The 27749-nt window shown below is 44.7% G+C and overlaps 2 protein-coding genes across 5 annotated transcripts in view; one reads left to right on the forward strand and one right to left on the reverse strand.

The window, feature by feature from the left end:
- Nucleotides 1–26939, reverse strand: part of OTOP1 (otopetrin 1) — a 37120-nt gene extending 10181 nt beyond the window's left edge. The window contains exons 1-4 of the mRNA XM_050792123.1: nucleotides 26472–26939; nucleotides 13629–13765; nucleotides 6752–6810; nucleotides 3372–3502 (exon numbers count right to left, since the gene is read on the reverse strand). Of these exons, the coding sequence (XP_050648080.1) occupies nucleotides 3372–3502; nucleotides 6752–6810; nucleotides 13629–13765; nucleotides 26472–26874 (730 nt within the window). The 5' untranslated portion in view covers nucleotides 26875–26939. The remainder of the gene's footprint in view (nucleotides 1–3371; nucleotides 3503–6751; nucleotides 6811–13628; nucleotides 13766–26471) is intronic.
- NSG1 (neuronal vesicle trafficking associated 1) overlaps nucleotides 1–27749 on the forward strand; it is a 556677-nt gene that overhangs the window by 268585 nt on the left and 260343 nt on the right. The window lies entirely within an intron of this gene.

Here is a 27749-nt window from a genome sequence, read left to right on the forward strand (position 1 = left end):
CAAAAATTAGCCAGGCATGGTGGCAAGCCTCTAATACCAGCTACTCGGGAGGCTGAGGCAGGAGAATCGCTTGAACTTGGGAGGCAGAGGTGGCAGTGAGCTGAGATTGCGCCACTGCACTCTAGCCTAGGTGACAGAGCGAAACTCAATCTCAAAAAATAATTTTTTTAAAAAAAAGGATAGGTAAAATTATGTGTGTGTGTGTGTGTGTGTGAGAGAGAGAGAGAGAGAGAGAGAGAGAGAGAGAGAGAAAAACAGCTCAATGTCCAACAATTTAGAAATTGTTAAGTAAATTTTAGTATATCCCAACAATGAGATAGTAGGCAACCATTGTACATTATAATTAAGATGTGCTTTATGGTTTTTTGGTATTTGGGAGGGGACATTGTTTGTTTGTTTTGAGACAGTCTCCTGTTGCTCAGGCTAGAATGCTGTGGCACAATCTTGGCTCACTGCAACCTCAGCCTTCTGTGCTCAAGCATCCTCCCACCTCAGCCTACTGAGTAGCTGGGACCACAGGCCAATGCCACCATGCCTGGCTAATTTTTATATTTTTTGTAGAGACAGGGTTCTGCCATGTTGGCCAGGTTGGTCTTGAGCTCCTGAGCTCATGCCATCCACCCACCTCAGCCTCCCAAAGTGCTGGAATTAAAGGCATGAGCCACCACACCCAGCCAAGATGTGTTTGAATATTAAGAAAGTAATCCCGTTTCAAGGAAAATGGGAAAAAGTGGGAACAAACTGTATATCTATTTTTTTTAATGCAAGTCACAACCCAGTACCAGGCTGTAAAATCAGGTAGCAACCAACTTTTTTGTGGCAGAAATAATTTTCAGTGGACTAGAATAGCATAGAATGGAGTGGAATCACCTACCATAAAATTTGGGAGCGTCTCTGACATAGTAAAAGTAAGTATTATTTCATCACCCATACACACATAGGTATGTGCATGTTTGGGTTACAGTGTAAAATCTGTCTCTTACTGTAGATTGCGATAAAAAAAATCAAACATATAGTATAAAATCAATTATAAATATGTGACACACTACAAAAAAATAACCAAACATTCACAGCATTTACTGCATTTCTGGGTAAGTGTTGTGGATTTTTTTTTTCCTTCACACTTTGTCATTGTTTTAGTTTGTGATATGTATATATTACTTGTAAAATCTGAGAAAAGTTATATCGTAGCAATAATTTTACATTCACAGAACACTATGTAATTTTCTTTTTCTTTTTCTTTTTTTCTTTTCTTTTTTGTTTTTTGATATAGAGTCTCCCTCTGTTGCCCAGGCTGGAGTGCAGTGGCACAAACACAGCTCACTGCAGCCTTGACTTCCTGGGCTCAAGTGATCCTCCTGCATCAGCCTCCCATGTAGCTTTAGCTGGGACCACAAGCCCATGCCACCATGCCTGGCTTTTTATTTTTTTTTTCCCCAGAGATGGGGTCTCCCTTTGTTGCCCAGGCTGGTCTCAAATTCCTAGGCTGAAGGGATGATCCTGCCTTGGGATTACAAAATGCTTGGATTACAGGTGTGAGCCACTGCCCCCGGTAATAATCTTCAATCCATACAGGGCTTCCCTAGCACTTACAATTCAATACGGCGTTATGCAGAAGACAAGGGAAGAAATCAGGAGGAAAAGTTCAGAGTAACAGAATGTTAGAGCTGACAGAGTTCTTTTTTAGAAAATTAATCCAATCTCATCTTTCACAGAGGGCCTTGAAGCCAGATTGCTAAGATTCAAATCATGACTCAATCACGTGTTCACTGTGTTACCCTGGGCTAACTTCTCCGTGGCTTGGTGGCTTCATCCATATAATGAGGTTAATATTGTCTACCTGAGGCCAGGCGTGGTGACATACGCCTGTGATCCCAACATTTTGGGAGGCCAAGGCGGGTGGATCACAAGGTCAGGAATTCGAGATCAGCCTGGCCAACATAGCAAAACCCTGTCTCTACTAAAAATACAAAAATTAGCCGGGTGTGGTGGCACGCACCTGTAGTCCCAGCTACTCAGGAAACTGAGGCAGGAGAATCGCTTGAACCTGGGAGGCAGAGGTTGCAGTGAGCCAAGGTCGTGCCACTGCACTCTAGCTTAGGTGACAGAGTGAGACTCTGTCTCAAACAAAACAAAACAAAAAAACACATATATATAGCTTACCAGAGAGTGTGGGGGCACAAATTAAATGACATGTGTAAATTTCCAAGAACAGTGGCAGGCACTCAGCAAATGCTTAATAAAAGTTTACTTTTGTTATTGTTGCCATTGCTGCTACTGATATTGATATCAAGGAGGACATGAGGCCCAAACACCAAGAGTGGCTGCTGGTTGGGGGTGGTGATTTCATTGTCTCCACCCCACTGATGACGAAACAGGTTCAAAGTGGTTCTCTAGGACAGGCTGGGTGTACACAGCTGGCACAGACTCACTGCACATTAAAGCCGGAAGGGATCTTTGCAAGTGCATGATTTGGATACCCTCACTTTACAAAGGAGAAAAGGGAGGCTCAGAGAGATTAAATGTCCTTCCAAAGGTCACACAGCTCGCACATGATGGGAACAAACCTGAGACACCCAGTTCCCTGCCCCACATTCCTCTCAGCCTGAAGGTTCTAATATAGGAGTGACATATTGTAAATGCTAAAGGATTTTAGAAGAAAATATAAAGATTGGGGGGGAGGGATAGCATTAGGAGATACACCTAATGTAAATGATGAGTTAATGGGTGCAGCACACCAACATGGCACATGCATACATATGTAACAAACCTGCACATTGTGCACATGTACCCTAGAACTTAAAAGTATAATAATAAAAAAAAAAAATATATATATATATATATATAAAAAGATTAACCCAACAGGCTCTCAAATGGGAACAAGGTGGAACAGACATGAGCTAGAATTATAAGCCAAGTACAGTTAAATTAAAACTTTAAATGAACTACAGCCTATTAACCACAACCTACCATTAGACTTCTATGAATTTTTAAAAGCCATACTTTCACTAGAAGGAACTGGTAATAGAAGTTTAATTAAAAACACAAGCAGAAACAACCATCAATCTTCTCTAGCTGAAAACAGACATTTATTTCTACAGCGAACTGGACCGTGAGGAATGGCCATCAGAATGATCACTGTCGGTCTCACAAGTCCCTGAGTCATGGAAGAAACCTTTAATTACACATCACGTATGACAGATTCAGGTTTTGGAAGATTTTCAACAACAGGGGGCTGTCTGGCTGATGCTGAGGTGGGTGGCCCTGCAGTTCTTTGGAACCTGCACTCCATCTCTGAACACTGTGGACTCTGCAGGTTTCCAAGATATTCCAACATGGCAGAAGGGCCACTTACCTCTCTCACCACTCACCTGTTGTTATGTTCCCAAAGCCCAGGGTGATGAGCCGTTCCTTGTGCTCATTGAGTTGGTGCTTGGACTCATTGAGGACGCCGTTGGCCCACAGAAGCAGGTTGGTGAACACTGAGTGGATTACCCCAAACCTGAAAAACACAAGGACTCAGTTCTCAAGCAGCCCTGGGAGAGCCTCAAGCAGCCCTGGGAGAGCCTCAAGCAGCCCTAGGAGAGCCTCAAGCCCCATGGGCTGAGACAGACGTGTGCACACAAATACATGGCTCCTTCTCAGCCATGATTCTGGTTTCACCTAGCAGCTCAGACTCTGGATGGGCCCCCTGCCTGGCTGGGTGGGGTAGATCCATGGAACCTTCCAAAACCACAGACTCTTGGCATTCAGCCTTAGTCTTGAACGTGCCAGTACTCAACTCAATGCCTATAGGACATCAAAGAAGCTGGGTCTTGGAAGCAGAGCCAGAGGGATGAAAATTTACTAAAAGCAGAAAACCCACCCCACCACACCCCAAATCTTTTTCCCAGAAGAGAAGAGGAGAGGAGAGAACAATGAGGGAAAGATGAAAGAGTACCACTGGAAATCTGGAGAGCAGGTCCACCCTTACTGCTGATTGGCCAGCCCCAACCATCATCCACCCCTCTACCACGCCACCTACTTCTAAGGACATTGAAACAAGCCAGAGACTCCTTGGCAGCTAGGCATGGCCATTCTGGCCAGTGAGATGTGACCTTTAGTCTACTGGGCACTACTGAAAAGCTTTTGCTTTCCTGACAAAAGAAACAAGAATAAGAAAAGTCTGCTATGGTCCCTTTCTCCTTTTTATCTAGCCTTGAATGTGGACATGAAGGCTGGAGCTGTGGCAGCCATCTTATGACCATGAGACAGCCAGCTTGGGCTAAAGCTGCAGCCCACTGAGGATGGCAGAGTGGAAATCTAGAAAGAGCCTGCTCGGTAATGACTTTGTTGAGCTGCGGGAGATCCAGATAGGCTCAAAGATGAGCCCATGGTCACACATGGAGTAAGCAGCCACATGGGGGTTTGCCAAGACGGTAAGCAGCAGAGCTCTTCTAGTCTGATTCCAGAGTCCTGCCCTTGGCTCTGTGCCATGCTGCCTCCTAAGGCAGAAGATAGAAAAGAGAACTAAGTGGAAGGTAGACACTGGACTCTGGGTAGCAGGCGAGAGATCCATGGGGAATGCGGTCCCCATAGGGTCACTGATTTCTTCAAATACTCCAAAGTCTTCCTACATCTGCAGGCTTAAGGTGTATTCACACTGGTAGCTTTCAGGGTACTTAGCAACGTGCCTTGCAGGTAGCAGGTGCAGCAAACACTGGTGATTTGAGAGAGGGATTCTTTAAAACTTTCTGTGGAATTGATCACTCCTAATTGGAAAGCAGAGGCCCACAGGAAGCATGATTCCAGTTTCACCTGGCAGCTCAGGCTCTGGGTGGGTCCCCTGCCTGGCTGGGAGGGGCAGATCCATGGAACCTTCCAAAACCACAGAGTCTTGGCATTCAGCCTTAGTCTTGAACTTGCCAGTACTCAACTCAATGCCTATAGAACATCAAAGAAGCTGGGTCTTGGAAGCAGAGCTAGAGGGAAGAAAATTTACTAAAAGGAGACAAACAAAGAGACCCCTCAACCATGATCTGCCCACGGGAAAAATGGTGCACCTGCGTCCTCAACCTCGACCCTGCCTCTTCTCTCAGTTTTAACCTCAGCTGATCTCTCTGGGACTCTCACGGGAAACTGCAGGCAAAACCTTGCCTCATTTGAATCCTGGCTTCCTTTGGCATAATGTCCAAGCACAACTGGAGAAGGAAACAGAATCCCAGGGTGTCTGAGTCAGGTGTTTGCCAATCTGTTTGCCCCTTGCGCTTGCCCAGTTGCTGTAGATCATGGCCAGCCTTCCCCAAAGCATCTGGGAAGCATTCTATAGAGCCTTTGACAAACGCAGACAATGCTGTTTGCCTCATACTGGCTGGCTTTTCTTTTACTCATAATGCACACAGCTCCCCTTTCTTCTCTCCTTTTTCCTGGTCCAAATGGCACTATCCAGTCCCAGGCCCATGGAGCTCAAGGAGGTAGCACTGTTGCCACGCATGGCTGTAAGCTGTTCCGCCACGCAAGCTCCCTGCAAGCTGGCAGCCTCCTGTTGGCTTGATCTGGAAATGGTCCACAAACCAAGGGCAGATGTCATTTTCCCATGCCAGGCTGCCTTTCTCATCACTGGATTTGACAATCCCAGACTACTGTAAAGGGAAGGCTCTCATGAGCCATTTCTAATCTCAGTGTATGTTTCCTTCATCTGTGTGTGTGCACCTGGTGCTTTCTTACATGGTAACAACACCTTGCAGTTAGGAGTTTCATTCTATTATCCTGTTAATTCTTTCCTTCCATCCTCATAATCCCCTGGGAGGGTGGTGGGTGGACCTAGTAACAGATCCTACACTTGCTGAGTGCCTGTTACATAGTGCTTTACATCAATTCCTTCATTCAGTCCTTGAGGCAGGCTACGTTATTTTCTCTGAAAGAAACTGATAGATTCTTCTCCGTGATACTGAAGATTGTTAAGCGGCAAAAGGTTAAAAACGCAGGGGACATTGCCTCTCCCTGTGCCTGCCTGATGGCAGGATGGCGATTCACGAAAACAAAAGATCTTGCTACCTCCCCTTCCTTTCCTGCCTACAGACAGAGATGTAAGTTTTGTTCTTACTGGGGACAGCTCTGGGCCCTTACCAGCTCAGAAATGAGGTCAGCAGAGAGAGGAGAATATGGGAGCAAACTTAGCCTGGTCTTGTTCTTGTAAGATTTATGCCTCTTCGTTAAAATACTATCTAAGCAAGGCCCCCAAACCACTGCCTTAACAGAAATTTGTTAGAACTGAGGTCCCCCTCCCACATTATGCACACTCGGCAAGTGTCAATAAACTCCTGTTAGTTTTTCTCTTGTTAATCTGACCTTTGTTTTCAGGACAGCATCTCAACTGAGAATTTATGAGGGTTCAAAAAAGAAATTACATTTTCTTCCCTTCATCTCCATTTCATAGATGAGGAAACTGAGGGTCATAAGGGAAAAGTGTCTAAGATACAGACTCAAATTCAAAATGGTCTGAATTTCAAATTCAAATTCAAAATTCAAATTCTAAGATACAGACTCAAATTCAAAATTCAAGGCCACTTCATGCTACTTCTGGACCCGTCCCATGGGGAAGCCAAAGGCAGAGACCCTCTTCTGTCTGCCGTAAGTGAGGGCTCAGCTTTCAGGACTGACTGGAGAGTTGGTCTGATTTTATCATCAAAGCGAGATGGCAGTGACGAATTTTGATCATTCTAAACGAATGCCAAATTCAACATAGAAAGCAATTACCCACAATTTTTACCTTTCCAGTGTTTTGAAAGACTGGATAATATCCTTTGCATGCCCCCAAAGAAAATATACCTAGATGGAAATAAAGAAAGAAAAGAAAACTTGGTGATACACTCATCATTACGGTTGCAAACTTGAGAAGCTATAAAACTCAAAGAAAAGGTATGAGAAAATGCTGGGACATCAGTGACCTCCTGCTCCATCTTAGGTGGCAGTGCCACTCCCCAGTGGGGACAATGATCCAGGACTACCGTGCAGAAAAATAAAGTGAGGCCTCTTGGTTCAGGAAGAAACGGTGCTGCAATTCATTAAGGATGTCTTCTGTGTTTTCTGTGAGATGCGGTGATTGATTTAGGATGTCTGCTGTGGGACAGGGTACGGAAGTAGTAGCCTGCCTGACATTAATCCTATAACTGGTTTATATCACATGTTAGTTTTCACCCAAGAAATATTCACTGTACAGTTACTGTGTGCCAGTGGCCAGAAAGGAAATGTTGAGAGCTTTAAATGAATAATGAAATTGATTTGGGCTGGTTTTTTATTTCAGTCTATTATATATGCTAACAATCCCCCGGTTATGCAGTCACTAGCAGCAATACAGGGAAGGGATTGAAATCAGGGATTCTATATAGTAACACACCTGTGAAAATCCTGACTTCCTCACTGAATAACCCATGGCCTTGGACAAGTCGGGGAACCTTGCTGAATCTGTTTTCCTGTCTTTGAAATGGGGATGATGGGAACTTACCCTAGAGGGTGTTGTGAGCAATTAAATGAAATGATCCATGTCAATCACTTAGACTAGCACCTGAAGAAGCGTGTATGTTTTCAATAAATATTCTCCACTGTTCACTCACGAATTCACTGACATTGTCTGAGCTCCTCCTATATACCAGGCATTATTTGGGCTTCTAAAATGTTTTGGGCTTTATTTTAGAGATAAACACATATTGAGCACCTACTGCATGCCAAATACCACTAGGCATTTTATAAATTTGTCTCATTTAATCTTTATTTTCTAATTAAGAGTCACAAAAATAAAATCAGACAGTACAAAATAAAATAAATATCCACATATCACCTCTTTCACATTCTTTCACCTAAGATTTACCGTCTTACTCAGGAAAACACACTCAGGGCATTAACTGTCTTGAAACATCCAGTAATAAAAACAGACAGCAGTGACTCCTGTTAAAGCATTCAGCCCAATAATAGAGAAACAGTTAATTAGCAATTATCAATGATTTGAAATTAGACAGCCATTTAATTGATGCTTTTTATAAAAACTACCTACCAACACTGAAACCTTTTTTTAGTGAAAAACTTGTAATAGAAAATTCTACACCCAGAAACTTTGAGAAGAATGTACACTTTAAGTACAAGGAATGGAGGAAATACATAAAAACAATACTAAATGCTGGTTTCAGTTGATTTGCTTACAGGTGCGTTTTTATTATCTTTTCCATTTTTTCTCAGTGATGTTACATTATATTTTTAAAATAAATGCTTTTTGCTTTTTTTTTAGAATTACCATATGGTCCAGCAATACCACTTCTGGATACACACACACACACACACACACACATACATATATATATCTCCAAAAGAAGTGAAAGCAAGTTCTCACAAAGATATTTGTCCACCCATGTTCATAGCAGCATTATTCACAATAGCCAAGAGGTAGAAGCAACTCAAGTGCCCACTGATGGATGAGTGGATGATCAAAATGTAATATAAACCAAAAAGTACCTGAGATAGGTCTCAATCAATTTAGAAGTTTATTTTGCCAAGATTAAGGACACGCACCTGGGAGACATGTCTATGCCTTTCTTTACAGATGATTTTGAGGTCTTCAATATTTTAAAGAGAAAGGAAAAATACTGTGAAACAAGGAAGAAATGTTTTTATAAAGGTGTGGGTAGATAAGAGGCAAATGGTTGCATTCTTTTGAGTCTTTGATCAGCCATTCTCATGTGAAGGGGGTAGAGGAATAGTCGCTTACGCATCCGTCTAGCTCGGTGAAACTGCGTTTCTACTAAGATAAAACAAATGTAGGGCACAAGAAGCCATCAGGTATGCGTTTGTCGCAGGTGAGCAGAGGGCTGACTTTGAGCTTTGTCCTTTGTCCTTTTTCCTGTGCCTGTGAAGATCAGCTATCCATTTACATTGTGAGGGTGAAATTTAACACAACTGTTTTAGAGTAAAGATCTTGGATCCCACAAGGAATTTCCTAGTGGACAAATTGTGAGGGAGGTTTGTAGCTTTTTAAAATCTTTAAAATCTGTGTAGCTATCTTATTTAGGAATAGAATGGGAGGCAGGTTTGCCTGACGCAGTTCCCAGCTTGACTTTTCCCTTTGGTTTAGTGATTTTGGGGTCCCAAGATTTATTTTCCTTTCACAGTGGTATAGACATACAATGGAATTTCACTCAACCTTAAAAAGGAAGAAAATTCTGATACGTGCTACATCATGGATGACCCTTGAGAATATTATGCTGTGAGAAATAAGCCAGACATGAGAAGACCAATACTGTATGATTCAATTTGAATGAGGCATCTAGAATAGTCAAACTCATAAAGACAGAAAGTAGAACAGAGTTTGCCAACAGCCGGGGAAGGGGAGGAAATGGGGAGTTGTTTAGTGGGCTCAGAGTTTCAGTTTTGCAAGATGAAAAAGGCCCGCAGATTGGTTGTACAATAAGTGAATGTAGTTAACATTACTGAACCCTACAGTTAAAATGACTAAGATGGTAGATGTTATGTGATTGTCAACCTAAAAAGAAAAGACACTAGAGAAAATTATCTCTAAATATGTTGGATTTCCTTGGAAATAGAAATAGGAATTACAATCCAGAATGCATGGAATGGCAAGCCACCAGTGCATTCGGTGAGGGAAGGGTAAGGAGGAGCTGTTATTAGCAAAGAGAGATTTACATAATTCACTGAGAAACAGAGTTCATTGGTTCTAGAGGCTCAAAGCCAGAGTTGTCATCGGTTCATTGGTGGAGATGCCAGTGCTGGGCAAGAGTTCTTCCAGGAGCATCTTATCTGCTTTACTGCAGTCCTAAAGAATGTCTAGTAATGTCTAGCTTCATCAAAGCAGGAGATACATGAAAGGTTTTTAGAAAGTCTTTGGAAACACCTTGTATCTCAGACACATAGGCAGGAGTCACCTCTCCTTGGTGCTTTCCCAGGCCTGTTTTGCCTGGGTGACAAAAGTGATTTCATCCTGGTATCTACAGGTTTTACAGTATTTGCCACAATTTTAAAATAAATACTCTGTTTTTTAGAAGAGCGCCTAATTATTACATATGTGTGTGTGTGTGTGTGTGTATACTGTTTTTCATTCTCCAGTCATCTAATGTAGCAAAAGCACATGGTAAGTGTCCAAAAGGTATAGAATGATTAATTCATTGACTTGCCAGGCCAATAAAATGCCTTAAATTAGGAAGCTAGGATCTCCAACCCACCAACTAAGAGGGATATTTTGAAAATTCATATCTGTCCCGGTCATTCTTCTGCCTAAAGCCTTCAGTGGCTCCCCATTGCCCTCGAGGTGAAACTCAAGCCCCTAGCTGATGGTCAGCCTTGACCAAGAATTTGCTGCACACCTAGCCCTGTGTTAAGTGCTTTTCATACACCTGTGCCTTTAATCTATACAATGAGCTGATGAAGTAGGTACTGTGATTGTCCCCACCTCGCAGGTAAGACCCATGAGGCCCAGAGAAGTTAAGTAACTTGCCTGAAGTCACAAAGCTGTGGTCAGAGCCGGAGTCATGCAATCTGACCAGAGTGCAAGCTTACAAGCCCTACACCAAACCGCGAATCCAGCCTGTGCCCACACATCCTCTCCCTACCCCACTGTGAGGAAAGATTGCACGTCCCAAAGACACCCTCTTCCAGTGGCCTCTGAGCCTCTACCCCTGTGCTCCTCGCTCTCTCACAGATGGTTCTGGGACCTTCCCTGGCAGAAAGCGACCCTCACGCCAAGCTGCCAAAATGCCCTTGTTTGTGTTCCCTCATTGCTCTGGGACACTCTGGTCAAAGCACTGAGCCCAGTGTTGTCACCGTTTTGGGGACTGTCTGTCACCTAACTGACACCCTCATGGTGTGTGCCACAGACCATGGCTTTGCACCCTTGTATTCCCCATGCTGAGAACAATGTTCACCCAGTACTTAAAGATGAACTGCATGAAAAATGAATGAATGAACGAATGCAGTTCTTTCTGGTCTCATTAAAGCTTCCTACATTGTCATTGAATCACTGTAAGGCTTTGTCTTCATGGGATTTGGCTCCCCTGGAATGAGCAGCCAGTTATCTTTGATCGGCTCTGGCTTCCATAACAAAGGACCACAGACCATCAGCTTCAATAACAGGAATTTGTCTTCTCTGGGTCCTGGGGCTAGACATCCAAGATCAAGTTGTTGGCAGGGTTGGTTCCTTTTGAGGCCTCTCTCTTCGGCTTGTAGGTGGTCAGTTTCCTCCAGTGTCTTTACATGGCTGTCCCTCTGTGTGCATCTGTGTCCTTCTCTCCTCTTTAAAGACACTAAGGCCAGGCGCAGTGGCTCACGCTGTAATCCCAATACTTTGGGAGGCCGAGGCAGGTGTGTCGCCTGAGGTCAGGAGTTCGAGACCAGCCTGGCCAACATGGTGAAACCTCATCTCTACTAAAAATACAAAAACTAGCTGGGCATGGTGGCAGGTGCCTGTAAGCCAAGTTACTTGGGAGACTGAGGCAGGAGAATTGCTTGAACCCAGGAGATGGAAGTTGCAGTGAGCGGAGATTATGCCATTGCACTGCAGCCTGGGCGACAAGCAAGACTCCGTCTCAAAAAAAATGAAAAATAAAGACACCAGGCATATTGAATTTGGGCCACCCTAATGATCTTATTTAACCTCAATTTCCTCTAAACGACCCTATCTCCAAATACAGTCACATGCTCAGGGACTGAGAATGAGGATTTCGGCATATGAATTTCATGGGGATACGACTCAGTCACTCAGTCCATAACAGCTTTCAAGTGCAAGGTAGCCCCTCCAAATGAGCCCCTCAGCAAGCTCCCCAGCGATCCCACTGTGCCACCACTGAGTTAAACTGTTTCCAGGCTCACTGGGCATGTTCTGTCTGTTAGCTTCACTGTTCAAGAATGTGTTTGATCTAGAGAAACACTCTAAGGTCATCCGGTGCTATCTGGTAAGTCAGCTGGGGATACAAACTGAAGGCCACTTTAGGTAAAAGATGAAGTTTTAAAAATGGCATCCCTGGTTTTCTAGAGGTAGAAAACTTTCCAAAGAACATTCCCAAAGTGGGAACTCAAAAATATTTCCAGCAATGGCAGGATCACTAGAACAAGTTCATGGTCTTCCAGGGTGACTTGTCAGGAAAAAAATAATCATTGTGTCTCCGCAGTGACTTTGAGCAAGTCATTTGTCTTCTCTGAGCTCCAACTTCTTCCTTAGAAAAGAATGAGGGCAGAGCCTACCATTTGCAACAACATGGGCAAATCTGGAGGACATCATGCTCAGTGAAATAAGGCAGATACAGAAAGAAAAATACTGCATAATCTCACTTATATGTGGTATCTAGAAAAACATTTTTAATCAAATGCATAAAAACAGACAGTAGAAGCTGGGCATGGTGACGTGGGCCTGTAGTCCTAGCTACTAGGGAGACTGAGGCAGGAGGATCACTTAAGCTGAATTTACGGCTGCAATGACCCATGATGGCACCACTGCACTCCACCCTGGGCAATAGAGCAAGACCCTGTCTCTAAAATTAAATTAAATTAATAAATAAAAATAACATAAAGAGTGGAATGGTGATTGGATGGGGAAAATTAGAAGATTTTGGTCAAAGGGTACAAAGTTGCAAATATGTAAGATGAATAATTCTAGAGATGTAATGCACAACTTGAAGACTATGGTTAATAATACTGTATTGCATACTGGAAATTTGCTAAGAGAATAGATTTTAGGTGCTCTTACCATATCTAAAAAAAGAAAGGCAACTATGTGAGATGACAGACATAAATATGCTTGACTGTAGTAATCACTTCACTACAGATAGGAATATAGAGGAATCATGTTGTATACCTTAAACATATGCAATAAAAAAGAAAAACAAATGAGGCTGACAATTCAACAATTCAGATCCTGACTCTGATAACATTACCACGGATTTCTGCCAAGGGCGAACACTACCCTGAAGGCCCATCTAACATTCTTTTCAACCATGAGATTTTTCTGACCCTGAGCTATGTATTTAAATCATGTTTATCAAATCCTTACTTCTGAGCCACACCAAGTTTACTGGTGCTACGGGAAAAAATCCTCATACATTTCTAAAAGATTTTAATCCCCAAATGAGAAAACAAAAGTGTTCCCATGACCCAGAGGAGGCACTGCAAGGGCACAAGGTTTCTAGGTAGGAAGAATATTAAATTTTTAAAAATAAATAAAACTGATTTTGGCAATGTTGCATAACTCTATGAACAGACTAAACCATTAAATTGCACATGTTAAATGGGCGAATTATATGCCATGTGAATTCTCTCAATAAAGCTGTTACATACCCAGAAAATAAAATTCCCTCAAGCCTTTACTCTAGACTTTGGCTTGGCAGAATTTCCTGACTGTTCAACATTAGAAGTTCTGCCTCATAGGATCCCTGCAGAAACGGCCATGGGGACACAGACTTTTATTTTGCAATGGAGGCAGCTGAAGAACTAAGCCTCAAAGAAAGGCTTCAGTTCACCTTGGGACTGGCTGAGCAGTCCACAGCTGCTCACACTGGCTCCACTTGCCGCACGTCTTGATGTTACAAGTTTCTACACACCCTGGGAAACACTTCACAGGAATGAGACAACATAAATAAACATCAGTGGTTTACCTGCAACAAAGTGTGCACTGCATGCATGACAGGGAAAACTCCTTCAGTGGCTGATAAACATTCTGAAAATCCAATGAAGTATCCAATTTTAAGGCATCCCAGGATGATGGTAATGACTGCAAACAATGTGATACTACCTAAATGCGGGATGAAAGAGGAAGTGGAAACACACACATTGCATTGATATACATTGATGTCATTTCAAAATAATTTATATTATGTATTAAACCCTTATGTATATGGTCAAATGATTTTTCCCAAGGGTGCCGAGACCATTCAATGGGAAAGGGCAGTCTTTTCAACAAATGTGGTGGGAAAACCGGATATCCACATGCAAATGAATGAAGTTGGACCCTCACCTTACACCATATACAAAAACTCACTCAAAACAGATAAAAGATCTAAAATAAAAGTATAAACCTTATAAAAGAAGACATGGGGGAAAGCTTCATGACATTGGCTTTGGCAATAATTTCTTGGCTGTGACACCAAAAATTCAAGCAACAAAAATTAAAATAAATAAGCTGAACTACATGAAAATGAAAAATTTTTGCATATCACAGGACGCTACCAACGAAGTGGAAAGACAACCCACAGAACTGGAGAAAACATTAGCAAATTATGTATCTAATAAGTCATTAATATCCACAATATACAGATTTGTTTACATTAAATACCTTGTATAATGAATCGTACAGTACTGTCCTTTTGTGGTTGAGTTTATTTTACTTAGCATAATGTCCTCATGGCTCATCCATACTGTATCATGTGTCGGAATTTCCTTCCTTTTTAAACCAAATAATACTTTGTTGTATGTCTATACCTCATTGTGTTTATCCGTCCATCTGTGGATGGATGCTGGGTCGCTTCCACCTTTTGGAGACTGAAAATAATGCTGCTATGAGGGAATTTATAGAGAATTCTTATAGATCAACAACAGTGGGCTGGGCACAGTGGCTCACACCTGTAATCCCAGCACTTTGGGAGGCCTAGGAGGGTGAATAACTTGAGATCAGAAGCTGGAGACCAGCCTGGCCAACATGGTGAAACCGTCTCTACTAATAATACAAAAATTAGCCGGGTATGGTGGTGCATGCCTATAATCCCAGTTGCTTGGGAGGCTGAGGCAGGAGAATCCATTGAACCTGGGAGGCAGAGGTTGCAGCGAACCGAGATCACGCCATTGCACTCCAGCCTGGGCAATAAGAGCGAAACTCCGTCTCCAAAAATCAATCAATCAGCAATGACGAAAGCCAATTTAAAAATTGGCAAAGGACTTGAATAAACATATCTCCGAAGAAGACATAAAGATGGCCAGCAAGTACATGCAAAGATGCCCACCATTACTAATTATTAGAGAGATGCAAATCAAAACTACGAAAATACCACCACACTATCAGGATGGCTACTATCAAAAAAAAAAAAAAAAGAAGAAGAAGAAAATGATAGAAAATAACAAGCATTGGTGAGGATATAGAGAAATAGTGCTCTGTTGGTGGGAATGTAAAGTGGCACAGCTACTCTAGAAAACAGTAGGGAGGGCCTTCAAAAAATTCAAAACACTATTACGGCATGATCTGGCATTTCCACTTCTGAGTATATACCCCAAAGAATTGAAAGCAGGGACCCGAGGGGATATCTGTATCTCCTGTTCATAGCAGCATTATTTTCAGTATCCAAAAAGTGGAAGCGACCCAGCATCCATCCACAGATGGACGGATAAACACAATGAGGTATAGACATACAACAAAGCATTATTCAGCTTAAACAGGAAGGAAATTCTGACACACGATACAGTACGGATGAGCCATGAGGACATTATGCTAAGTAAAATAAACTCAACCACAAAAGGACAATACTGTAGGATTTCATTATATGAGGTATCAAATGTAAGCAAATTCATAGACAGAAGTAGAATGGTGGTTGCCAGGTGCTGGAGGGAGGGAAGAATGAGGAGTTAGTGTTTAATGAGGACAGAGTTTCGGTTTTGCAAGATGAAAAACTTCTGGAGGTTGGTTGCACAGCAGCATATATGTACTTAACACCACTGAGCTGTACACTTAAAAACTGGTAAGTTCGTAAATCTTATATATATAAATGCATGTTTTACCATGATTAAAAATGTTAATAAAATAAATTCTAGCCCAGGCATGGTGGCTCATGCCTGTAATCCCAGCACTTTGGGAGGCCATGGCGGGAGGATCACTTGAGGCCAAGAGCCTAAGCAACTCCATCTCTACCCAAAAATAACATAAAAATTATTTCTAAATAAATAAATAAATTCTACTGTTGAGTTGCGAAGGTAAAACTAGAAGGCAGGTGTTGTGTCCTGTTCATCACTGTACCTACCCCATAGCCCAGAGTCTGACAAATGATATACAATCAACGAAGCCTGGTCCAATCAACAGAAGGCTTCTAGAAGCTTTTTCAAAAAGGAGCAATCTAAGAACGTCACTGTTCTACTCAAAAATCTACTCTAATCCTAAAATCCTGTTCTCTGAAGAGTAAGAGTGCAGCTGGCCGGGTGCAGTGGCTCACACCTGTAATCCCAGCACTTTGGGAGGCCCAAGTGGGTGGATCACCTGAGGTCAGGAGTTCGAGACCAGCCTGCCCAGCATGGAGAAACCCCGTCTCTACTAAAAAATACAAAATTAGCAGGCATGGTGGCGCATGCCTGTAATCCAGCTACACAGGAGGCTGAGGCAGGAGAATTACTTGAACCCGGGAGGTGGAGGTTGCAGTGAGCCAAGATCACGTGATTGCACTCCAGCCAGGGCAACAAGAGTGAAACTCTGTCTCAAAAAATATATATATAAATAAGAAATTAGAGTGCAGAGTGTGCAGGTCATATAGGTATACAGTAATTCTCTGAACTATCTTTGCCACTTTTCCATAAATCTAAAGTTTTTCTAAAATAGAACGTTTATTTATTTATTTATTTGAGACAGGGTCTTGCTCTGTCACCCAGGCTGGAGTGCAGTGGCATGATCTTGGCTCATTGCAACCTCTACCTCCTGGGTTCAAGTGATTCTTGTGCCTCAACCTCCTAAGTACCTGGGATTACAGGCGTGCACCACCATGCCCAGCCAATTTTTTGTATTTTTAGTAGAGGCAGGTTTTTGCTATGTTGGCCAGGCTGGTCTTAAACTCCTGGCCTCAAGAGGTCCGCCTGCCTCAGCCTCCCAAAGTGCTGGGATTACAGGCAGGAATCACTGAGCCCAGCTGAAAGCATATCAAAAAAAAAAAAAAAAAAAAAAAAAAGATGAGTAAGGGCTCTAGAGTAGTAGCGGAGGAAGGGCCTGTGCTAGATGTACTGAAGAAAGGAAGCAATCTTTGATAAGATAATGAGCATGGTTTTGCCCAAAATATAAAAACAAACTAATAAAAAATATGCATATAAAAAAGACTAGAAAGGAATATACAAAATACATTAAAAAGACACTTGGTGACAAATGAAGAAATTAGTGAGAAAAAGGCCGTGATCGTGAGCGCTTGATCAAGTCAGAGATCCTCATCTCTCTTCTGGGCTAGTATTGACCGCCATTTACACATTTGCTCCCACCAACAGGAGGAAACTGGATCATGTAGGACGTGCATTAAGGCACTGAGCAGAGAGGAGGGCATGAGCCATAACATTGGGCTATAACGTTACAGCTCCAGCCTGAGAAGCCTCCTGAAAAGTAATGCAATCGCCTGGCACTTTTCCACTGCTCAAAGCCTTATAGAAACAACTCTAACTCACTTTTTTTTTTAATCCTAGAAATGCCCCAATGAAATCAGAAACTTTGTAAGAGTGGAGATTCGATCCCAGTGCTTTCAAATGTTTTGACAAATACGTGGTTGGTTTTAATTACAAAAAAGCATAGCAAGATGAGGCGAGGCAGCGTGGTTGAGTGGCGAGAGCACAGGCCTGAAACTATAGGAACCTGGACACTCACAGAACACGTGAGTCACTTCCTGCTCCCAGCCTCAGGATCCCATACAGAAAATGAGGATGGTCTACAGCAGTGGCTCTCAAACTGGAGCCTGCATCAGAATCATCTGGAGGGCTTGTTAAACACAAATTTCTGGGCTCTGCCTCCAGAGTTTCTGATTCAGTAGGTCTGGGCGGGGCCCCCAAAATTTGCATCTCTAACAAGTTTTCAAATGGGGCTGCCACTGTTAATCTAGGCCCCACTTTGAAAACTACTGGTCTAAACCATCTCTGTGGTTGACATGTCAAGGGTTCAGTAATAAACATTTACATATTTTCTTATACTCTTTAAGTCCTCCCTTTCTTCCTGTGTTCATCCATTCATCCATGGATTCAGTCACCCAGTTATTTATACAACAAATATCTTGGGGACTCCTACTATGCATGAGACATTGTGCGAAGGGCTCAAAGACAGACATACGAGATTGCTATAGAAACAAAAATATACAAGTATAATATTGTGTAAGTTGGGGTGTGCACGAAATATCAGAGATGATGAGCTGGCAACAGACTTTTTCTGTGCAGCCTGGGAAACCAGAAGACAATGGAAGAATCTGCCGCAAGGAAAGGACTGCACCTCAGAAACCTTATTCCCAGCTAAGATGTCGCCCACGTGTCAGGGCAAAAGGCAGAACGATGTTTGAAGATATACAAAATGTTATTTTTTCCACAAGTATTTATTGAGCAGCAACCATGGGCCAGGCATTGTCCCAGGCACTGAAAAGATAAAGGTCAATAAAACAGAGTATCTGCCTTGAGGAGTTTCACATCTAGTGGGGAAGGCAAAAAATAAACCAGTAAATAGTAGACATATAAGGAATGTCAGAAAGTGCTAAGTGCATGAAGAAAAGTAAAGCAGAAAAGGGGACTGAGGTTGAAGGTACATGGACAGGAAAGGAGGTGACTGTTGAACAGAGAACAGAGGGTGAGAGAAAACTGTCATGCACATAACTCGTCTGACAAAGGACTTTAACCAAACAGCTTGGAACTGGAAGAGAGTCCCCAAAAGAGGGGAAGATGAAAAGGAGAGCAAATTACAGTGACCAATCAACTTTGTAGAAGGCTGGAGGCATAAAGGATGGAGAGACAGATAGAGATAGATAATTAGATTAATAGGAGAGAAAAGAAGAAAAGAACTTAAATTCAAATGGATAAACTGCCTGAGATGTGTAATTTACATGCCCTATAAAGACTTGTCATACAGAATAGACATTTTGAGGCGAAATTCTATTAACCATCTCTACAAAACCCCTAAGTTCGGCCGAGTGCAGTGGTTCACACCTGTAATCCCAGTACTTTGGGAGGCCGAGGCAGACGGATCATCTGAGGTCAGGAGTTCGAGGCCAGCCTGTACAACATGCTGAAACCCCGTCTTTACTAAAAATACAAAAATTAGTCGGGTGTGGTGGCAAGCACCTGTAGTCCCAGCTACTCAGGAGGCTGAGGCAGGATAATCAATTGAACCCAGAAGGCAGAGGTTGCAGTGAACCAAGATTGTGCCATTGCACTCCAGCATGGGTGACAGAGAGAGACTCTGTCTCAAAAAAAAAAAAAAAAAAAAAAACCGCCAAAAACAACAACAACAACAAAACCTAAGTTGGAGAAGGACTGGATGCGGAACAAAGAAAAACCTTTGAAAGCCTTCATGGTAAATAAACAGAAAGGGAGAGGGAGGAAGGGAAAGGAATAGGGAGGCAAACGCACGCTAAAGGTCCCATCCCATGAGATAGAGAGGATGTGGGAGCAGCAAGCATCTTGGACTGGCACACAGTGTGGCTCGCTGAGGGAAATGTTCAATGTTTTGTTTTCAAATAAGAATGAAGTAATAGGCAGCTGGGCGCGGTGGCTCATACTTATAATCCCAGCGCTTTGGGAGGCCAAGATGGGCGGAACACTTGAGGTCAGGAGTTCGAGACCAGCCTGGCCAACATGGTGAAACCCCGTCTCAACCAAAAACTTATCCCAGTGTGGTGATGGGCACCTGTAGCCCCAGCTACTCAGGAGGCTGAGGCAGGAGAATCACTTGAACCTGGGAGGTGGAGGTTGCAGTGAGCTGAGATCATGCCACTGCACTCCAGCCTGGGCGACAAAGCAAGACTCTGTCTCAAAAAAAAAAAAAAAAAAAAAAAAAGAATGAAGTAATATGCATCTGATTATGAGAGTAAGGAAAGGAAAAAAATGGCCATTAATGGAATAAAAAAATCACAATAAATATTTCAAATGCTCAAAAAAGACAAAAATGTGGAAAAGGAAAAGGAAGAATTCGGAATGTAAAATATATCATAAACATCGTAAAGAAAAATGGAAACAAAAAAGTCAAATATATAAATTATTACTGTAAATTAGAATGATCTAAATCCTCCCACTAGGTAGTAAGCAACAATAGGAAGATTGAATTAAAAACAAAACCTAGTTACATGATCTTTACACAAATCACACTTTTAACAAAGTAATAAAGGTTTAAAATAAAGTAGTGGACAAAGAGGAATCAGATAATGCAAACAAAAAGAAAGTCAGAATGGCAATATTAATATCAGACCATACAGAATTTAAACTTAATGTAGTAAGTAGGATAAAGAATCCCTCCTCCTTTGTCACTACATATGATAAAAGACAGACTGTATGAGGAAGATATAACAGCCACACGTGTGCCCAAATAAAACAGTTTTTGCTTTATATATACACATATATGTATAAATATATATAAATAAATAAATATATATATTATACATATATATTATATATATATTTTAGATGGAGTTTCGCTCTTCTGGGCCAGGCTGGAGTGCAATGGTCCAAGCTCTGCCCACTGCAACCTCCGCCTTCCAGATTTAAGGGATTGTCCTGCCTCAGCCTCCCTGCTTTATATATTTAACTGCTGGTAATAAAAAAAAAGAATGGAAAATTTCAGAACTAGATAGATCAAGTAGACAAAATATAAGACATAGAAGAATTGAATCATACAATCAATGAACTTGTTTTTATATGTATATAAAATCTTGCATACCTCAAAACAGAGTATACAATGTTGGATGTACATGGAATATTGACAAAAATCATGCTCTAAAAGACAGTAGAACATAGAGTGGCAGAGGCCAGCTGCCCAATTCCTACCACTTATTAGCTGATGACCTTGGGCAATTATGTAACTTACCTTTGCCTCAGTGTCCCCATCTCTAAGATGTAATGACAGTAATAACACCTATCTCATAGGGGTGCTGAGGAGATTAAGTGAGTCATTACATGGAAGTCGCCTAGAACAGTGTTCCTTACCTAGAAAGTTCTATTTTTTTTTTTTTTTTTTTTGAGACGGAGTCTCGCTCTGTCGCCCAGGCTGGAGTGCAGTGGCCGGATCTCAGCTCACTGCAAGCTCCGCCTCCTGAGTTCACGCCATTCTCCTGCCTCAGCCTCCCGAGTAGCTGGGACCACAGGCGCCCGCCACCTCGCCGGCTAATTTTTTGTATTTTTTTAGTAGGGACGGGGTTTCACCGTGTTAGCCAGCATGGTCTCGATCTCCTGACCTCGTGATCCGCCCATCTCGGCCTCCCAAAGTGCTGGGATTACAGGCTTGAGCCACCGCGCCCGGCCAGAAAGTTCTATAAGCAGGATGTTATTGTCATCGCTCAATTGCCAAGAAAAAGTCGATGCATTAGAATCAATTAGAAAGTTTACCAGCTACAATACTTGAGAATAATCCAAAGACTACCTAGGGTACCCATCTAGTGATGGCAAAGGGACCCCCCTCCTCTTTGGTAGGCACCCAAATCCCTCCTAGGAGGCTAGAATCTTGAACCCCCCTCTTAGAGGTGGAAAGTCTCACAGAGTTAGTCTACATTCTATCTCATGCAAGAATGCTTTCCAATGCATCATGACTGGCAGCCATCTGACCTCTACTTGGACAAACCCAGGGCTGGGAGGCTCAACATCTCTCAAAGCGCACTCTTCCATCACCAGCTGGTACTTACTTTATTTATTTTTTATTTTATTTTATTTCATTTTATTGAGATGGAGTCTTACTCTGTTCCCCAGACTGGAGTGCAGTGGCATAATCTCAGCTCACTGCAAACTCTGCCTCCTGGGTTCAAGCAATTCTCCTGCCTCAGCCTCCTGAGTAGTTGGGATTACAAGCACCCCACCACGCCCAGCTAATTTTTATATTTTTAGTAGAGACAGGGTTTCACCATGTTGGCCAGGCTGGTCTCAAACTCCTGACCTCAGGTGATCTGCCCACTTCAGCATCCCAAAGTGCTGGGATTACAGGCGTGAGCCACCGCGCCTGGCCTGGTGCTTACTTTAGAATGCTTTCCTTTATATTGAAGTGCAGTTCACTTCCCAGAACCATCATCCTCTTCCCTGGAGCTTCTATCATCATTCACTTATGCATTCACGCATCTAGTCATCCATCCATCCATCCATCCATCCATCCATCCATCCATCCATCCATCCATCCACTCATTCATTCATTCATTCCATTATTCAGTAGATATGAATTGGTATTTACTACATGTTAAGCACCATGCCAGGAGCTCAGGATACAATGGTAAGCACATTCAGACAGGGTCTCTGTCTTTAGGGGCTCAGTCCAGCTACCCCAACAGTCACTGAATAATACAATCTCCTGCTTGATTAGTGCTAGAAAGAAAATGAAGAGTGCTATGAGACCATACAACCTGGGAGCTGCCCCTGGTCTGAAACTATCTGGAGAGGCTTCCCCGAGGAAATGACTCTTATTTGCTGAAAGACAGAGGATGGCCTGGAGCTGACAGGTGCAAGGCAGCAGCACTTTCTACTCTGTGACCTCCTCATCCTTCTCTCTTCTAGACTGACCCTCCTTTGGTTCCTCCTGCCACCACTCTTTCCAGGGGCCTGTAAATGCTCAAGGAGGATGATACCCTCCACGCACAGTCTGAATGAAAGCCAAGCTTGCATCTGATTTTTTGGCAGCAACGTTCTCTTGTTTGTGTTGAAATTGTGACACTATGTCTATATTTTCCATTGGACCAGAAATTTCATCTAAGAAAATAAATATGTAAGAAAATGCATGCAGTTAAGCAAGACTCTCATAGTGGCCCCAGAATGGATCTTGGGGATCACTCCTCTTTTTCCTGAGGGATTTGCCCTCTGCCAATTGATCTAAGATTGTCACCAGCACCAGGACAGAGCTGAGTTCCTGGGTCAAACCTGTCTTTCCAGCTAGAATTCCAGAGGAAACCCTAGTCCCTGTTGGAGTGCTTCCTTTTGGCACCAGGGCCTCCCGACACTAATAATTAGCTTCTTGCTTCTTTGATGAACCCACAGGAATGGCCAGGTCTTTGCAAACTGCTTCTCTCAACATCCCTCAGCTCCTCCCAGAAAGGCTGGGATTCTTATCTTACTGATGAGGAAAGCGGGACTCAGAAAGGTGAAGGTGATAGAGCTGAGACCTCAAGTCAAGCCTTCCAGAGCCAACACCATTTCCGTGATACACACACCTCACTTGAATTACATTATTATGAGGAAACTCCCTGAATGTCTAAATAGCCACCATCTACTGAACACCTATCACGTGCTCTCTCTACCTCGCCCATTTATTCCCTCTCTACTTAGTGTCCCAAAGACACCTCAAACGTAGCATGTCCAGAAGAGAAATGTAACATGTCATTGGTTTTGTGTCCCACCCTGCTCTTCCCTTTGGCTTCCCAATCTTGGGAAATGGTGCAACCGTTCACCCATAGACTCAGGCGCCAATGCTCGGAGTCAACCTGGACGGAGGCAGAGAAAGAGAAAGAACAAGAAAACATGGATGGATGGATGGATGGATGGATGATGCATAAATGAATTATGATAGAAGCTCCAGGGAAGAGGATGATGGTTCTGGGAAGTTAACTGCACTTCAATATAAAGAAAAGCATTCCTTGGATAAGCACAGACTGACAAGAAGAAGAAGGAGAAGGAGAAGGAGAAGGAGAACATTCTAAATGTACCAGGCCAGGTGTGGTGGCTCACATCTGTAATCCCAGCACTTTGGGAGGCTAAGGCAGGTGGATAACCTGAGCTCAGGAGTTCGAGACCAACCTGGCCAACATGTAACACTGTCTCTACTAAAAAATAACAAAAATTAGCTGAGTGCGGTAGTGTGTGCACCTGTAGTCCCAGTTACTCAGGAGGCTGAGGCAGGAGAATCACTTGAACCCTGGAGGTGGAGGTTGCAGTGAGCCATGATCAAGCCACTGCACTCCAGCCTGGGCAACAGAGTGAGATTCCATCAAAAAAAAAAAACAAAACAAAAACAAAAAACAACAAACAAACAAACAAAAAAACAGCAGGGGAGAGAGGAAGAGAAGAAGGAAGAGAAAGAAAAGAGAGAGAGAAGGAAGAGGGATGGTGGAGAGGATAGAGGAAGGAAGAGAGGAAGAAAGGATGAAGGAGGAGAAGAGAGAAAGAAAATGAGGAAAAAAAGAAGGAAAGGGAGGCCGGGCATGGTGGCTCACACCTGTAATCCCAGAACCTTGAGAGGCCGAGGCAGGCAGATCATGAGGTCAGGAGTTCGAGACCAGCTTGGCCAACATGATGAAACCCCATCTCTTCTAAAAATACAAAAAATAGCTGGGCATGGTGGCAGGTGCCTATAATCCCAGCTATTCGGGAGGCTGAGGCAGGAGAATCGTTTGAACCCAGGAGATGGATGTTGCAGTGAGCCAAGATTGTACCATTGCACTCCAGCCTGGGAGACAGGGCAAGACTCCATCTTAAAAAGAAGAAGAAGAAAAGAAAAGAAAAGAAAAGGAAAGAAAAGAAAAGAAAAGAAAAAAAGAAGGAAAGTGAGAGAGGAAGGAAGGGGAAGAAATAGGGTGGGAGGGAGGAGGAAGAAAGGAAAGGAGAAGGAGGGAAGGAAGAAGGGAGAAAAAAGGATGGAGGAGAAAAAGAAGTGAGGAACAGAAAAGGGGGCTTTGACTGCAGGAAAGCACAGGTAAAGGCTCATGTGTATAATCCTTTTTAGCCTGTGTAAGTCAATACCCTAAAACAACACTTTGTGCCTTGTTTTAAATAGTACCAGATTCACTGTCATTCACAGAGTCACAAAACCATGAACTTCCCTAAAACAACCATTTTCAGAACAGGAATTTGGGCCAGCCTGCAATGGTATCAAATTTTCCCAAAAGCAAGATACTAGATCCAGTCCCTGAGCCTAAGAAGCCTAAAATCTCATCTGGATGATAAGGTTCATATCCAATAGTCATAATACAAGGCAGAAATGGACAAAGACCAAAAGACCTTTACAGAAGGAAGGTCATGGTGGCCCATGGAAGTGAGGAGTAATTCCTGCCAGGCATTTGGAAAGAAGGTGGCATCTGGCCAGGACCTTTGAAAGAAATGTGGAAAGGAGGCCTAGTGTGTGCTGGGCAGCCACCTCGTCAGTCACTGGATCCTATCCAGTGCGGGGTCCCTGTTCTACAGATGCTGAAACCAGGATTCAGGGTAAGGGAGGCAATCAAGTAACTTGCCCAAGCTCATGCATGCAAGGAACACGGAAGCCCCACTCTAATGGAGATTTAAATTCAGGTCTAATATGAGAATCCAAGTGGCCATGTGTGATGTGTCTGGACCACATGGTGTGAAATGCACTCAGCCTCTCCCAGGAAGGTTACTCAGACAGAGGCTTTCTTCACAAGCATGCTCCCCATGACCTCCTCCCTTTCACCTGCACCACATCTGTCTCCCATTCAAGACTGTCAGCACCAGCCAGGCACAGTGGCTCATGCCTGTAATCCCAGCATTTTGGGAGGCCAAGGCAGGAGGATCCCTTGAGGTCAGGAGTTTGAGACCAGAAGACAACACAACGAGTCCCTATCTATACAAAATAAAACAAAACTTAGCTGGGCAAGGCCATGTGTGCCTACAGTTCCAGCTATTCAGGAGGCTGAAGTGGGAGGATTGTTTGAGCCCAGGAAGAAGAGGCTGTAGCGAGCTGTGATTGTGCCACTGCACTCCAGCCTGGGAAATAGAGCAACATTGTCTCAAAAAAAAAAAAAAATTAATTTAAAAAAAAATAAGTGGCAGCCCCTTGAGGAAGGGAGAGTTCCTATCTTGACAATTTCAGTCAATACCTGTGAATACCAGCAGGAGCCTCTATCCCTCTCTGCCCCACTCTGCATCCACGCATTCATTACTTCATTCATCCCCCCCTCATTTTCTCAACACCCACTTCGTGCCAGGCCCTGAGGTGGCTCTAGGACCGAGAGACAGGGATCACAGAGCTCCCCAGTGGAGTGGAGGATACAGACATGTCGACAAGAACACTGGGGCCCAGTGCGGGCTGGGGGCGTGTGGTCAGACCTGCAAAGCGGGGAGGAGAAGAGGGTCGAAGAAGCTTCGCGGGAAGAATGGGGTGAGGCCTGAACCCTGTCTCGGAAAGCAGGGAGGCAGGCGGGAGAGTGTAAAAGACATTCCTGGAGGAGGGAACCGAAGGTGCCAAGTGTGCAGAGGCAGAGATCATGCGAAGGAAGAAGAAAGTCAGCGAGAATGACCCCAGGACAGGATGAGAACAAAGGAGGGGATCAAAGGAAACGGGCCCTCGGGGGTCGGATGCTAGAAGGCCCTGAGTGCCAGGAGAGGGAGTGTGGCCTCCATCATGGGGTCAGTAGGGCCACTGCATGGCTTTAAGCCAGGGAAGGACTGGAGAGATTTCTGTAACTGTAGCTGTAATGATGGAAGCGTCTGGGAGAGAGAGAGGAAAGAAGGGCAGAAGGGAAAGCAAGGAAAGATACACAGAGACCAAGGCAGAAAAGGCTGAAGGGAAGACGGCAGCGGTGGGAAATGCGCAGAGCCGCCTCAGGATGCAGCCAGCGGGCGAGGAGGCTGAGACCCGCTCGCCCGGTGCCTGGACTCACCGCGCAGCCAGCCGGCGCCGGCGTGCGTGTCCTTGAGGCGGAAGAGGCGGCGGTGCGCGGAGCTGCGGCCCACGTACCACAGCATCCACAGCAGCTGCAGCAGCATGAGCGCCGTCAGGAAGCACAGCAGGTCGCTCTTGCCCACGCCCGCGGCGTGCACCGCCCAGGCCAGCAGCAGCAGCAGCCCCGCCACGAACACGATCAGCCCATACTGGCTGCTCAGCGTCTCGGCCAGCTTCTGTGGGACGCTGGCGCGCATACCGCCCCGCCGGGGGACCGGGGACTCCGGGCACCTCGGGGCCGAGGGGGAGGGAGGCGGGCAGGCCGCGGGCCCCGACGACCCCACGACCGAGGTGCTCGCAGCTGCCGGTGGCGAGGCGGGCGACCCCAGGCCCTCGAGCATCTTGGAGACACCCGCGCCAAGTCTGGTCCCGGGGGTGGTTGCCGTCGGGCTCCGCCTGCGCTCCTGGCTCCTGTCCTTGCCCCGACGCCTCTGCCAACCAGCACCCCCCTTTTCACCTCCCCTCCTGTTCCTACCCCACGCCTCTGCCAACCTGCTCCCTCTCCTGTCACCTCCCGACGCTCTCCCTCGCCTCTTCTGCCCCTTCGTCCTCCGTCAAGGTACCACCCTGTCCACTTACCCAGCGCCCCACCCCGCTGACCCAGGATTCTACGAGCTCCCCTGCCCACTGCCTCTCACTGGGCAACGCCCCGAGCAACCCCCTGCCCGCTCCGGGACCCACGCGGACAGCTCCCCGCTCCTGATTCCTGGGACACAGGCCAGCGCTGCCGCGACGCTTGCGCGTCCTCCCGCACCTCCCCCCGCGCGCCCGGCCCCTGCCCGCGGTCTGCAGCCCTCACCCCTGCGCCGACCCCCGCCCACCTTGCCCCTGTCCGGGCGCCCCGGAAACGCTGGGTGACGAGAGGTGCCTCCCGGGGTCGCGGGGTTGTGGGGCTGGGGAGAGGGGGTCTCCTGGAGCCAGCCCGAGGGGGTGTGCGCGGGGGTGGGGGTGGCTGTTGCCAAGTGGGGTGCCCGGGGCTCCACAGGGGCGTGCGATGCTCTGGGCCTTCCCCGAGGGTCTCCGTTGGGGAACCCAGAGGTCCAGGTGATCCTGCCTGGGTCCGTGTCCGAACGTCCTTCGGTCCGTCCTCGTCCCTGCGTATTTCTGTATTGTCTTCTCTGTGCGGGTCACTCTAGCGTGGGTGTGTCTGGTTAGGGGTGGAGGAACGCCCGTCACTAGGTCTCTGAATTGGGGGAGGGGCCGCCTTCTGTGGGTT

Source organism: Macaca thibetana, chromosome 5 (assembly GCF_024542745.1).
Source record: "Macaca thibetana thibetana isolate TM-01 chromosome 5, ASM2454274v1, whole genome shotgun sequence".
NCBI lineage: Eukaryota > Metazoa > Chordata > Mammalia > Primates > Cercopithecidae > Macaca > Macaca thibetana.